At 25.7% G+C, this 16062-nt stretch overlaps 3 protein-coding genes across 3 annotated transcripts; 1 reads left to right on the forward strand and 2 right to left on the reverse strand.

The window, feature by feature from the left end:
* Positions 1–2284: 2284 nt before the first annotated feature.
* PH (PH domain-containing protein, putative) lies at positions 2285–3239 on the forward strand (the record flags this gene model as incomplete). The annotated part of the gene is made up of 2 exons (XM_029003883.1): positions 2285–3048; positions 3206–3239. The coding sequence occupies 2 exons, from the start codon at positions 2285–2287 to the stop codon at positions 3237–3239; spliced, it is 798 nt and encodes a 265-aa protein (XP_028860628.1).
* Positions 3240–3922: 683 nt separating this feature from the next.
* PmUG01_07015800 (conserved Plasmodium protein, unknown function) lies at positions 3923–12833 on the reverse strand (the record flags this gene model as incomplete). The annotated part of the gene is made up of 10 exons (XM_029003884.1): positions 3923–7599; positions 7749–10313; positions 10674–10785; positions 10938–11034; positions 11167–11372; positions 11576–11832; positions 12009–12059; positions 12190–12325; positions 12524–12550; positions 12699–12833. 10 exons carry the CDS (start codon positions 12831–12833, stop codon positions 3923–3925), a joined length of 7263 nt encoding a protein of 2420 aa, XP_028860629.1.
* A 1374-nt stretch (positions 12834–14207) lies between these two features.
* SPC3 (signal peptidase complex subunit 3, putative) lies at positions 14208–14765 on the reverse strand (the record flags this gene model as incomplete). The annotated part of the gene is made up of 1 exon (XM_029003885.1): positions 14208–14765. One exon carries the CDS (start codon positions 14763–14765, stop codon positions 14208–14210), a length of 558 nt encoding a protein of 185 aa, XP_028860630.1.
* Positions 14766–16062: the final 1297 nt, after the last annotated feature.

Raw genomic sequence — 16062 nt, forward strand, 5'->3', positions numbered from 1 at the left:
TGTTATTAAGGCAAGTATACACATACCCATATATATATACATATATACGTGTATATATAAAAGCATATGTATATATTTATATATAGAGATATGTCAGTGCTTAAATATAAATGTGTATACAATAAATAAGAGCTACCATACGAATGAACATGCATTTTGGGACAATCTTATGTGCAGGCGTAAACACATGTACAATAATAAATACATATATGCATAAGAATAAATATATGTATACTAAAGCATAAACGATTGTATGCATATTGATTTAATACATGTATACACAAGAATAAATTTATAAATATAGAATCATAAATTCACATATAAATGTACATAAGTAATGTATTTGTAAATGTTACTTTACAATAATATACAAATTTTAAAATTAATTAAAAAATAAATATACGTATTAGTGCAAGAAGAAATAGGAATATTATATAATGGTAAAAAATTGCACACTTTTTGAATAAAATTAAAGCTTCAAATAAAATAATAAAATTTATGTCAAAATTTGTTCGAGAATAATAATTGAAAAAAAAAAAAAAAAAAAAGTGTTATACTTATTCGTTTGTATGTATATATTTATGGTACCTATGAGTGAAATAACATGTTCTTAAAATTATTCATAAATTAAAAAAACATATTCGAAAAAATTAAAATACATTGTAAAAAAAACAAAAAAAATTAAAATTATAAACATTTTTTGGTGTTCATGTTTTGTAATAATAAGATTTATATAAAGATTATAAAAATTGATAGCTTGTTATATTGTTGTAATTAATATTACATATACATTTTGTGAAAATTTAAAAAAGAACAGTAGTAATGTTTAATTTCTTGTTTATCTTTTCCTTCGTTCAAGAAAAAAATTTTACGTTTAGTGAATACAGAAAAAAAAAAAATAAAACAAATAAATAAAAATTAAAATAAAAAAAGTTAAATATATATGTACAAAAAGAGCAACTAACAATTATAGTGCTTCAGAATTTTGATAACAAAAAATTTGAAATAGAAAACGTATAAAACGCTGTTATTTGCAACGATTTTAATTTTATCCTTTTTGCATAACAAATATAAAATTTAGCACATTTTATCTAGGTAGAAAGTTAAAATTATAATATAAGAATTATTTTAAAAATTTAATATCTAGACAGCTTAGACTTAAAACTTTTCATTCGTATTGGTTTGAGCAGTAGTACGAGGGTTTCTTAAAATACAAATAGAGTGAAAAGAAATAATAATTTCCCCCTGTTTTATGGTTACTCTTCCTTTTAACTATGATGGATGTGCACTTAAATAATAAAACAAGTAGACAAAATAAAACAAAGTAAAACGAAATAGAACGAAATAAAATGCGCATATGAAGATATTAAATTGTAAACCATTTTATCATTTTACGAAGGGAAAAAAAACTCATTTTTAATTAAAGGAATGTTAAGAAAAATCCTATGTATCATTTATGATAGAAAAAATAGTTCCTTACAACTTTCCTCTAATTTTATTAATATACATATACATATCCTCAAACAGTATTGTACATGTGCTAAATATAAATATGATGTTATCACCACAAGCATTTTGCCGCAAAGTTCATGAATATAGTAGTACTTAGTCGTCACAAGTACAATGAAATTCTACCTTAAAATGTTCCTTAAAATTATATCATCTTAAAAATATCCCTATTTCAAATGAATAAAATCATTCAGTAGTTCAATCTTTTCATAGATAATTAAGAATATTAATTAAGTTAAAGAGAATACACACCTATCAATCCTTCTTCTTCTACTTTATTGTTAAACCTTATTTACACTGAGTTTACTGTTTTTCATAAAAGGAAGCTCTTTGTTTTTGCTCATATTATGTTATGTTTTTTTTTTTTTTTTTTTTTTTTTTTTTATTTTTTTTTTTTTTTTTTTTCCTTCCATTTTCAATGTTGTGTAGGTACATAATTTCGAGTTTCCCTTTTTTATTTACACCATTAATTTAGCATAATAGTAGAATTAAGTAAAAGTATAATTTCTACATATTCCAACGAAATGTCGTAAATATAGTCCTAATTTACAAGTTAATTTTTGTTCTAAAAATGCATTTAACAAAACATGCCTAAATTTCGTTGTTGTAAGCGTTTATAAGGTCATATATTTCTTACGTATATGCCCATAAAAAATATACATATGTATGCAAATCCATTATCAGCATTTTTGTACTTAACGCAAACTTTTTGTCTTTTTTTTGTTTTTCCTATTTTTCTTTTTTTGCCTCTTCTTTCAAACTCTTCGTGCCAATAATGTATTCGATAAAATTATTTGTTTCCATTTGTCTGTGTAACATCCTCTTAAGCAGCAGCATCCCTATACTGTTTAACAAAAATCTTGACAAGTGGACAAGAGAACTTTTAAAAGTTTCTAAAAGTGAATATAACAACTTAAATGAAATAAATGAGCTCACTGATAGAAAATTTTGTGGTAAATCCCTTAATCACTTAGCAGGATTAATATTAGACCAATCGGATAGAGAAGCAAAATTAATTATTGAAGGATCTATTACATCCAATAAATTAATATTTAAATTAGGAAATATAAAAGAAAAAGAAATAAACATAAGTGATATAACATTACCAATAGAAACTTTATCAAATAAATGTATCAACATACGACAACTTAAAGACAATATCGATTCTACAATATTGTGTTTGGCTAGTAAAGTTCTCAGAAATTTTTGGGTTAATTCTATAACGGACGCCGTCCTATGTAAACTAACAAAAAGTAAAGGAAAATTGCCCCAATTTAATTATGCAATAGATAATGATGAAAAGAGCATCGATGAGAAAGAACTGGAAGAGAAAGAGCAAGAGGATGAAGAACTAAGCAGTAAAGCACATGTAAAAGAAAATGAAAAAGATCAAGTAAAAAAAAAAATTATTAATGAAGAATTTGATGAAGAGCAAGAAAACAAGCAAAAAGGTCTAAAATTGCGTATAGCCAAAAGTAAATTTGGTCAACCAAATATAAAAATCAATGGGAAAAATATAGAAGATATTAAAAAAGAGGGGTAATAAAAAAAAAAAAAAGGTCGAAGGACGTGTACGCAGATGTCCATACATAAATATATATATGTATATAACAACAAGTCCGTGTTAAATATGACCATAATTATTGTGTCCATTTCTGCGATATTGTAATGATCACTGCACAATTTTTAACTTTAGGTCTGAAAAGGAAAAAAATAAACTAGAAAATTAGAACGCCGATGAATCCATTGAAACTATGGGAAATAACGATAATGAAGCAGACATTGAAGATTTAGAATAGTCAGAAATTACCGGTAATTTTTCTTTCATTGTGATGTATAACTACAAATTATATAGACGTATGTTTGTATACATATATATTTATACAAACTGAGCGCATGGGTATCCACTTATTGTACATACGTGTATCGTTTAGAATATACCTTTATTCCAATGGTCAACGGAAACGACTCTATTATAAGTGAAACTTCACCATAGTTGATGCTTTCATACGTGAACAAACGAACCTTATCTTCATATACCTTTTAAATTTACGTATATTTTATTAGTTCGATTTTTGCAAAGATTTGATCTTATTAAATGCCCCTCTTTACACATTATGTCGCTATTATTCTTTTGTTTTTATATGTAATGCCATATGCTATTTGCAATTTTTTTTTCTTTTTTTTTTTTGTAGCTCTTTGAAAATGGCAATTTTTTTAATATCAAAAATGTTTTGCCTTTGTATAGAGGCCTCCTTTTTTGTTTGAAAATATTTACAAATATTTATAAGGACTTACAAGTATCTTCTCTCCCCTTCCCTTTTTTTTTTTTTTTTTTTCTGTTTGGTTGTCTCCATCTTCATCTACATTTCCATCACCTTCCCCTTTTCTTTCACGTATATAACTAAGTCCCCTATAAGTTAAGAGCATTGTAATATTCTCTTATTTGCTCATCAGTAACATATTCAAATACAATTCTAACAAATTTGTAGAAACCAAAAGGCGACAAATATTCATTATTAATAGATGAGCAGTTTCCAATACAAGTTATAGGACTAGAGCATGAATGGCACACTCCTACTTTAGATGTGTTAATAAAAAAGGTTTGCTCATTTTTTGCACATCTGCTTGTTAATAAAATATTCTTATTTAACATATTCTGAAAATTATAACCAGAACTGTGAAATTTCCCATAATATTTTTTATGCTTTAACATATAAGGGTTAATTTTATTGTTCCCATTTCTGTTATAATTTTTTTTATTATTTGAAAAACTCCTCTCTAGAGAGAGTTCCTTTGGAGTAGAATTCTCCTTTAGGCTTATGTTAATTATATTTTCATTTTTTTCTCCTCTAAATTTTTTCTTATTTTTGAATTTATTATAACTCCCCTGTTGGCATAAAAAACCGCACCCTGAATTTGAGAAATTTGATAAATGTTCCAAATTTGTTAAAACACCTAGAGACAAATCGGAGCCATCAATAACGATATGAGAGCTTCCATTTTGTCCTCCTAACAAACAATGATAACTTGACTCATTTACATAGGATAGATTTATTACTGTGAAAATAGTCCAGTTTTCAGGTAATAATACATAATTATTTAAGTATATGCTCAAATTATTAACTTGGTCTTTAATGCTATTAAAAAAATATAATCTTCTATTCTTCATAGAGTTAAGGGATACAGAAAAATAATAACGTTTGCTTTCATGATAGGGATATATATGCACATCATAATTTTCTGTGATATCAAAATGAACGTAGTCCGCATTGTTCAAATGATTTGCTGATATGGATGAATCGCTTACCAAAGTGATAGAGTCATTTTTTAACTCATTTGTAATCAAATTAGCAAAAAAAGAAGATAAATAAAAATAATAATAGGAATATGTAAAATTATAACATGAAGGAGAAATGGTGTATTCATACAATATATCATTCATTGAAAGAGGCTTATTAGAAACTTGTATGAAACAAATATATGGAAAAGGGTTTATAAATAGACTACTATTACCAATGTACTTTATATTATCAAAAGAACAAAATTTATGATATCCCTTAAAGCCCCCATTTATGAAATAAAATTGACCTTTTAAAGTCCCAACAACACTCAAATAATACCATCCTTTATTCAATTTTTTAATACTATAACCAGATGAATGATAATTTATATATCCTTTCTTCTCTTTATTATAATTCTCAATACAACCTAAAATTAAATCATCATTAAATATACAAACATGTGTATCATTTTCTCCACTTATCAAAGAGGAAAAGGAAATATTTTTTTCTATAGGAAAAAATACCCATGCAGATATGGTATAACCGCACGGTTTGATCAACTCATTATATATAGACAAAGATGGATATAAAACTAAATTATAAAAACTAGACATATCACATGCAAATGATAAATTATCCGAAAAAACATTTATTCCATAAATTTTAGGTAGATCTCCTTTCCTACTTATTTTTTTGAAATAGATATCATAACCATATTCATCCCTATCATAAATAAGATTTATTTTGGAATGGTTATTCTTATCTTTCTTTTTTTCACCTTTCTTTTCATTAGAATTATTTGCATTTTTAATTTTATTTCCCTTCTTCAAATGCAATACGGGGGTGGTGACCTCTCCAAATTTGCACTCATCTTTCTTTCCAGCCTCACAAAATAGGATATTACGACCATACAAATTATTTTCTGCCATACTATATTTGGTAAAAAATTTTAACTGATAAACCTTAAATTTGTACTTCGAGTCATTTGCTAGTGGTATCACTCTAGTATTATTCTTCTGTGATTGCGCAAAATACATAAAAAATATATTTTCGATCATAAATTCGTTTCTAATATCTATACCTTCTATAATAGTATTGTCTATTTCCATGTTTATATTGTCACCTATCATTTCTTTACATTTTATATTTTTTATTAATTTGTATCTTCTTTTTATTTCCTCTTTATTTAAAAACTCATATATTTTAAAAGAGGAACATAATCCTATATTATTATTTCCAAAACAAGAATTACCAAATATGCTTACCTCAAAATTTTTCTCTAAATCTAGTACTTCATATGAAATTCTGCTTAAGTATTTTCCATTAATATAATAAATTAAACCATTAGGACATTTTGTTAAATTTAGTAAATTCCATTTATTTTTTTTTATTATTTTGTTGAGTTTTCCCCATTTTTTCGTTTTCTCGCTTTCTATGTAAATACCACCACAATTACTACAGTTAACGTAGTTAATACAGTTTTTCTCACATCTGCCCCTCCTTATGCCCATTTTCTTTTCTATATCATAATCATTTCTATAATTCCTACTTAACCTTTCCATCTGCGTGATATGTACTTCTATATTTTCAATTTTTTCATTTTTCCTATCAATAACGAATAGGGAATTCCCTGATTTATCCGAAAAAACAAAATTTTTGTATTTTACATTATCTATTTTCGCATCTAAATATAGCCATAATTCTACAGTACATTCCTTAGGTAAAATAATTGATGGGTTTATAATGACTAATGAATTTTTATCATAAAAATTTATACCCTTTAAATCACCTGTAATACCAGCATTACACCTATAACTGTTATGTGTGAATATGACAAATTTCCCACCCTTCACATGTTCATAATTCATGTAGTTATACATATTTTTATTTAAAAATTGCATGTAATTTATGCTTAGCAGGTCATTTTCTTCGCTTTTATAATTTATGTTACTCCTTTCATCTATTTCTATGTCTCCCTTTTTTTTAATTTTTGATTCCATATTTTGTAACTTCCTTAAAGATGTTCCACTTATCGAAATAACTGAACCGTAGTTGTCCATCTGAAAATAGTTTATTTTCTGTTCATAATTTTTTATAATATAATGATCAATATATTCCCCTCCCATATTTTCATATAAGGTAATAAAATCTCTTTTTTTTTGTTCCATCAGTTTTAGCTCATCAATATCTAGACATCCAAGACAACATTTTTCTATAAAAACAGGTGAAGCATTACAAAAAAATTTTAAAAATTCTTCCTTCTTTTTTTCTTTTTCTCTTTTTCTTCTTTTTTCCTCTATCTCTTTTACATTAGTATCTACTTGTGCAAAATCGGTTAAGTCTTTAACATTTAAACAATCCCCTTCTTCCTGCGTTAAATTTGTTAAGTAATTTTTGGATTTACTATTCAACCGTTCAAATGCATGATAAAAATCGATGTCTAAAACGTTCCTATTTATATAATCAGGTATATTAAAAGTGATACCAGTGTCTTTATTCTCGTATTGTGTGACTCTGTCCAATATTTTATCATTTGCAAATATATCACTATATGATTTATTATATTTTTCCAAATATTCAAAATATCTTTTCATATAAAAATTGTTACTTATATTATATCCCCACAAATTTACTATATTAGTGCATATATATTTCTCGCATGTATATTTATAATGTATGTTGAAATACAATTCGCTGACATCCACTAATAAACAGTGAAGGAATATTCTGCACAACTCAGCAGAGTATATGTGACTGACGTCAAAGAAGAATCCATCTTTCTTTGTATTGCCTATTCCCTTAACACCTAAAAATGGTTTATATGTACAATATGTTTGATATGCATTATATTATATGTAGAGCATCGTGATATATATATAACATATTATGCTATATATAACGTATCACGCTAACTGTGGCGCATAACATTTCATAATATTTCTATATTTTTCTTACCCCCTTTTTTTCTACTATTCAGCAACTGCATAATCATAAGGTTCAGTTCGCCATTTAATAGTAACCCCTCTAGGTCGTTCATCAGGTTTTCCTTTTTCATAGCCGTACACCAGTCGTCATATGAACTATTTTCCAAAGATGAAATTGGAAAGTCTGTGTTATTCATCCTATGCACTCTCAATTGTTCATCTTTTACGTTTGAGTTTTTATCCTCATCATTATTTCCACACAATCTTTCTCTACAAATAGTGAAGTCCTGCGTTCCACAATCCACAAAATTAAAATTTTTTTTTGTTCTTTCTGAATAATCATAATAATAATTATCACTGAAAGAACGATCACTTAAAGTAAGTGCTCTTCTATGATTTATGTTTCTCGTCATATTGTATAAATCGCTGTGTGGAAAATTAAAACTAGCCAAATAATGATCCATTGCATTCTTAAAATATCTACATTTATTTAAGACATTTGAAATATGAAATAAAATAGTTGACAAATTATAGTTTATATCTCCTAAGTTACAATAACTTAAAATACTCATTCCCCATGCAAAAATGATTAAAGACTCATAATCCATATGTTGCATTTTTTTCTTCTTCTTCAAGATGTTCAAAAATTTGTCCTTGCATTTGAGAAAATTTTTTAAAATGAAAGAAATATTTTTTATTTCATCAAAATGATTCTGATTCAACACTTTTAAACACTCTTCTAGGTTCAGATTTGGAAACCTCTTCTCTAATGTTAAACTTATGAACATGGCTAGACATTTTTCAGGCTCATCAGACAAATCAATAACATTATATAAAAAAAAAATCCACGTTTTCGAAATATTAAATAATTTATATCTTTTCACGTATTTCTTTTTTTTATTATTATTTTTTTTGGGGGGGGTTTCCTTATCAATATCAACTGTCGACTTATTAACTGTTTTTGAAAAACGGTTCATGTAATTTCTACTACTTTTTAAAATGTTGTTAATTAATTTTATGCTTCTTTTCTCGTTTTTCAGCACAAACTGTTCTTCTATTTCATCATTTCGTAATTTCAAATCATTTAAATTTTTACAACTTTTATTTTCCAATATAGCTATTTTCGGGTTTCTTGAAATGGACTTCTTAATACAGGTCATTTTTTCCAGCAGCTTTTTAATTCTGCTTATATTTTTTCTAGCAACGTTTTTTATATCTTCTTTGACGCATTTTAGAAGCAATAAAAAAAATGTTACATAAATTATACAATTGCATATTATTGAAATAAGAGTTATAATACCATGAAAACCGCTTAGGTGCACGTAACTTGAAATGGTATAATAAGACAATAAAACAGTAATATGTATGAACATGGAAAAGTAATACACAAATTTATCTATTTTTTTTTTCTTTATTAATTCAGTTACAACATTTGCTACTTTGCATTTGCTAAATATGTTGGTATTACAATGTCGTGTTTTTCTTCCACTACTTCCATTTCTGCTGTTATTGTCAAGTTGCTTACTTTTGTCAAATATAGAATCGTTACTGTCACTGGAGCCTTCTCTACTTTCTTCCTTCACATCAACTTCAACCTTTTCGTTATTCTCTTCATGTAGTATCATTTCAAAGGTTCGAACTTCTTCCGACAAAGGCCTCTTTTTTCCTCCATCATATCTGTTGTCATTTTGAGTGTTTCCATTTTTTATGTTTCCACTTTGAATATGGTAACTTTCTGACCTATTATCTCCCTTATTATGTACATTTCTTCCACTTTCATCATATTTTCTTTTTTTTTCATAATAGGTGAATCTACTTGTTTTATGTAAAATATAACCATGCTCATAATTTTGTTCCAACTCTTGTGTAGGGCCCCAATCGTATATATATAAATAAATAATTACAATGTAAAGTAAAAACGATACAGTAGTTATAATATATTGAGCTGTGTGGATGTTAGTATTGTAGATACCATTTTTACAATTATAAATTAAAGAAGAATTTACATTATTCAGAAAACGCTTGTGAAATAAAACTAGAAATAATAGCAAGAAAAAATCATCTGCTCCATGAAGGGCATATGTTACGCTAGAATGTATTAACAGTGCTTTATCTAAAATGGTAGAATTCTTTCTTTTTTTCATACTTTTCTTTAATAATAATATAAAATATTTAGAAAATTTTATAAACGTATTATATATTACTATTATCCAAATTTTTAAATAGTTTTTACTCCTCAGTTCTGAACATTTTAATGAATCATCAATTATGATAAAACTTGCTCGTCTATGTTCATCATAATTACACAAATAAAAAAAAATGCATAATCTTATTGTTTCGAAATATAAAAAATCATGATATAGTATAAAGAAACGAAAAAAACATTTACCAAACCCTTCTGTAATAATTATATCATGTATGTCTATAAAGTCACGTGCATTTTTATTTTTTGTTCTGGAATAACTTAAGTGTGATTTATGAAAAGTGTTTGAAAGATTTTCATTTTTAATTAAACCGCTGGCTATTTCATTTTCTGAAATGAGTTTTTTTCCCTTAGAGCTAGTTGTACTGTTATTTAGTCTGACTTTGATTTTTTCTGAAAAAGAAGAAGGAAAGGGGTACCTTTAGTGAACATGTATCTGCGCATAAGTACCTCTACCAATGTAGTTGTATCTCTATGTGTATCTCTATGTATGTACGTAAACATATACATATATATATGTTTATGAATGCATTTCCGCTGCGTATACTGCACAACCTTAGGAGGAAGCGCTTAAACATGCTATGTTTTAAAATACAACAAATGACAATTAAAAAGTAAAAAACAAAACAAAAAAAGAAATATGATACTAATTATAAAATTATTATGTAGATGTATGCAACTATTTTTATTTTACTTCTATGATAGGGGCTTAATTTTATTTATGCATTTTTTTTTTTTTTTTCCTTTTATTACTTATATAAAGATAAAGGGAAAATGTACAAAGCAGGGAAAATACTACATATAACGGAGGTAAAAATAATAAAAAATTAACCTTCTTTATAATTCTTTCACTGTTTGTTCCTTTCTAAAATAAACAGAAACAAGTTTTAAATATATAAGACGTGAGATATATTACGCAATGAAGAACCGTGGTGTGATCTTATGTTCTATTTTGCGCAAGTTATTGCAATATTTTGTTCTATCTAATTCTTTTACACACTTTTTATAGTATTTTACGGTAATTATGCAGTCCAAAATTTCATTAAGTGGTATGCCAATGGTAAAAAAATAAAATACATTTGCTATATAGTGGTCGTAATTTGAATTAACGTATCTAAATTTGCAAGAGGAAGGAACAAAAAAAAAAAGTTATTACAACATAAAGGTACAAGTTTGCACAGAAGGGTAAAAAATATTTAGAAAAAATACAGGGATATTTATTGATTACATGGGATACTGTTCTAACCTTAGAAGGGAAATGTAGTGAGTGTATTTGATAAACATTTTTATTAGTATCATTTGTCTCGTATTGTTTAAACATAAAACTGTTAAGATATTTATAAAAAATATCAGTAGGAAAAAATAAAGAGTTACTAAATAGGTTGGTAAATGGCAAAGAATACAAGGACTGTTCTGCGGAGATATAAAGTCGTATCTGTAATTTTCCTCACACTGTAATTTTAAAGTGTTTATATATAGAGATAAATGTAGTTATGTATAAGTTAAAAACTCTTAATAATATATATATATATATATATATATATATATATATATTTATTTATTCATGCACACATGCTGAATTGACGAACGGATGAAAATTATGTTTTAAAGCACAAAATATTAGACATAATTTTTTATATTTTTATTTTTCGTACAATTTTACACTGTATTAATTTATTCCCTTCTGAACAACTTCTCTTTTCCTTGAAATTTAAGCATACCCCTTTTTTGAAACACAAGATCTGATAATTGTATATCTCTTCATGTTTCATTTCATTACATAATTCTACATATTCTTCATTTTTTTCTTTCATGCACATGTTTTTAAACGACCAAATATTTTCATTATCATCACAGAATTCTAGGACATTGCATTTTATGCATTTCCTTGAGAGAGTGTTTAATTTGTAACCTTAAAAAAAAAAAAATAAAATAAAATAAAAGTAAAAAGTAAAAAGAAAAAAGAAAAAAAGAAAAAGAAAAAGAAAAAAATTTATTAAAATTATTATACATTCTTCACTGTCCTAATTTCACTATCAAGAATTAATTTTTTTAACAACTCCGTAATTTATTTTTTCCCTCTTTAACCTTTATTACATATGCATTCTAATTCGGATTGTGACCCCACAGCATTTGTAGCTAAGTGAACAAATATATATGTAGATACGTATTTACATATACATGCTTAAGAGTGTATATGTGGACTAATTTTGTGTTAATATATATTCTATTATTATCTATTCTTCAAAATATTTTAATCTTTTTTTACTAGATCCGTTGGGACAGTTTCGACAAACCACAGACCCCAGTTTGTCGCTAAATGTGCCTAGAGGACAAGGCAAACATACATTGTTCACTCTCGAAAAATTATAAAACCCTTTTTTACACTGTTCACATTTAAAGTCCTTCAATTTAAAATTGAAAATATGTGAATATATATAAGCGCATGCACATACAAGTGAACATGTAAACAAATGAATTTAGAAATGGGTACACACACAGGCATACCATTTGGGTATATAAACCCCTCCCCACACATATATATATAGCTATATGTATAGATATATAGATATGTGTTTATTTTTTGTCCTTTTCTATTATACGTAGGTAAGCATCTCTCCAGCTCTGCACTTCAAGAAAAAAAGAAAAGAAAATAGAATACCATAAGGACATTGTTAGTATAAGATAATCATTTTAAAAGTGTTTTTAGTTTTCTTTTTTTTTTTTTTTTTTGTTTCATAAAAGATTTTCATGTTTGTATTTATGTTTATGCGATACCATAACATTCAAAAACCTAATTTTTCTTTTCACATTTAGCCCGCTGAAAGAGCCATCCAGATTTTTATTTTTTCTTATAAGCAAAAGGATTATTAATATAAAAAAATTTGTTCTATTTATAGAAAAATTATTCATTTTTTTTTAAAACAATTTTTTTATTAACAAAAAAAGAAGGAAAAACAGGAAGTTAACAAGTTTAATAACATAAATAGTTACTTTTAAGAATATTTCTTTTTTCCCCCTTTTAATTAAGTCTTATAGGTACTTAACCTCTTGTCTCTTAAAAAAAAAATAAGAGAAAGCAAACAGTAGGTGCAGTCTTATACTTTAATTTATTTTATTTTGTTTTATTATTATAAACTTAAGGTTATGAAACATTTAACAAATGAAAACAAAAAATTTGTTCCATTTTATATGCAACAATTTTATGATAATAATAAAAAAAAAATCTCATACATATAAATAGTAGAGTAATTTATGTATTATGCAATCCATTTTAATAAAGGTAATTACGGAGTATAAATGTATATATAAAAATACATATAAAACAAAAATAATGGTACATATTCTTTTTTAATTAAACATGAGTGCTTTTGTTTTTTAAAACATAATTCCTATAACCATAAATACATGTTAATACACATAATCATATATAGAGTTAAATTTCGTTTTTTTCACATGAACGTGCATATATTTCATAAAATCTGTCGAAAAATTAATTTAACCAAAAAAAAAGAAAAAGAAATGTGTGATGGGAAAAATAAGGAAGGCATGCATAAAAACGTAACGCAGAAAAATGCATAAATTTATACATACATACATACATATATATATATATATATATATATATTTATTTATTTATTTATTTATTTATTTACGCGTTTTTACGTGATACCTAAATTCAACTAAAGCAATCATAATTTTATTTAGGAGTAAAATTTGTCTGTAAACCCTAACATATATCAAAGCAAGCGGCTGTAAAAGTTGGCACAACTATTTCATTTTTAACTATTACATATTTTTCTATTAACTATAAAACCACTTTGTTTTATTTTATTTTCGTTTACATTTTTTCAAACTTTCCAAAAATGGAGCTGTCTTCTCTTGGTCATTGTTCACACCATATATTATACCTACCCTTATAAGTTTTCCAGTTCTCTCCATATATATTTACTTATATATAGTAAGAAAAAAAGTGCAATGTTACTATTATTGCCTCCCTTCTTATTAAACCTTCTTAGAAATAATTACATAATAGCAAGTAATATAAAATAGTAGTTAATATATAAAAGTAATATATGACCGTGAGTAATATATAATTGTGAGTAATATATAATTGTGAGTAATATATAAAATTAACCACTATATAATAGAAAGTACTATATAATAGAGAGTAATATATAATAGAAAGTACTATATAATAGAGAGTACTATATAATAGAAAGTACTATATAATAGAAAGTACTATATAATAGAAAGTACCATATAACAGCAAGTAATAACAGGTGCCTATTTGTCAGGATAGTATAACGGATAATTAGAGGGTAAGCTGTCAAAATATTCTGCGGGTAATCTATAAGAAATTTTTGCTCCTTCGTACGACCTTGCAAAACCAACTATAGGCATATATTTATAGCAAACTTGTAAAATGATTAAATTATTTCTTAACCCATTATAATAATCTTTAAGAGAATATTTGGTAATAAAATTCTTAAAATTCTTTTTAGCAGTCTTTTTATTTTTTATAATATAATCTTGAATAATTACTTCGTTTTTTACTTTTTCGGGTGTTTGATATGTTACTAAAACATAAAGAAATAACTGTTTCAAATTCCAGTTAAACGCTTTTCTCATATCATATGATAAATCTAGAGATAACACTACTTCATCTCCTTTTATATATCTATTGTAAACAATTCTTTTTACACTTTTTACTTGTATATTTGTTACCATTTCCTTTTCATCAAACAAATAAAATGATGTTCCATAATTAAAAACACACAGGACAAGAAAGCATAAAGCCATAGAATAAAAAATTACATTCAGCCTATTCAAAAAGTTGTCCATATTTTTTGACAAATGGGTATATTTATAATTATATATGAAAACTTGTTTTCTTAAAGATTTTCAATCGGCGTGCATACATATGCATGGGGAAGGGGGTTATATATATGTATGCTTATGTGTAATTAAGTTTTTGTACGTATCGACAACTATGTTTATACATATATATGCAATTGTATTTGTTCGTATATGTATGCGTGTGTTTGTACGTATATGCGTTTATATATAGGAAAACCTCTATAAATAAGTTGTTACGAAAAAATGATTCATCGTATTTAATATATAACACACCACATGCGCTTGTATGGGTGTATGTATGTATTCATATATTGCATAAAAAACCCTTACTACAAAAGCAAAATAACTGAAAGGGCTACATAATATATATATATATAAAAAAAAAAAAAAAAATTAGCCACAAATTTAAAGTATTAAAAACACTATTACATAGTTTTTTTCATAATATTAAATACAAAAAAGAGTTTCATGTTAATATGCTTCACAAAAATTCTCGCCTCCTCGCGTGTGAAAAAATGTAAGTTATTTTTATTAAGTGTATTATAAGTATATAGGCACGTATGAATGTTCGTATGTATGTATGTATGTATGTAAGTATATGATTATATTCATGGAACTTAATTTTACTAAAAATGGGAAAAGCGCGACAATGTAAAAGTACATATTTTGCTTCAAATATATCCGTTATATGTACAAATTTTTAAATTTTACCTCAGATTTACGCATCAATTTGTAACAAACTTGTACATATATACATATGTATATACGTAAATGGGAAAAGCTATATAAGTTTTATGTACATATTTATGTACGATGTTTTGGGTTTACATATACATTCATTTTAACATCATTTCTGGGCACATTCTTGATATCCACCCTCACTTTTATATTATTTTGACATTTTATTCAATTTTTTTTTATATCCTTTAAGCAATCTAATAATTATTATCAACAATGATATAAAAGATTCTCCTTTAATCTTTAATATTTAGTGGTTGTTCTTTTTATTATTTTTATATATATATTTTCTATATAGCTATTTTATTTGTATATATTAAGCATCTTCAAAAATTATGCCATAACATTATACATATATATATACATATGTATATATATATATATATAAATATATACGTCAACATAACATTCCAATTGCACACTTAAAATATACTGTTAATGTATGAAGGCCCCAATTAATATATTTCAAATTATAATTTAACAAAACAAACAGAAAAGGCGAGAACAATATTGTGCTTGTTAGAAGTTTTATTTCTTTTTAAAG

The sequence above is a fragment of the Plasmodium malariae genome, assembly GCF_900090045.1.
Source record: "Plasmodium malariae genome assembly, chromosome: 7".
NCBI lineage: Eukaryota > Apicomplexa > Aconoidasida > Haemosporida > Plasmodiidae > Plasmodium > Plasmodium malariae.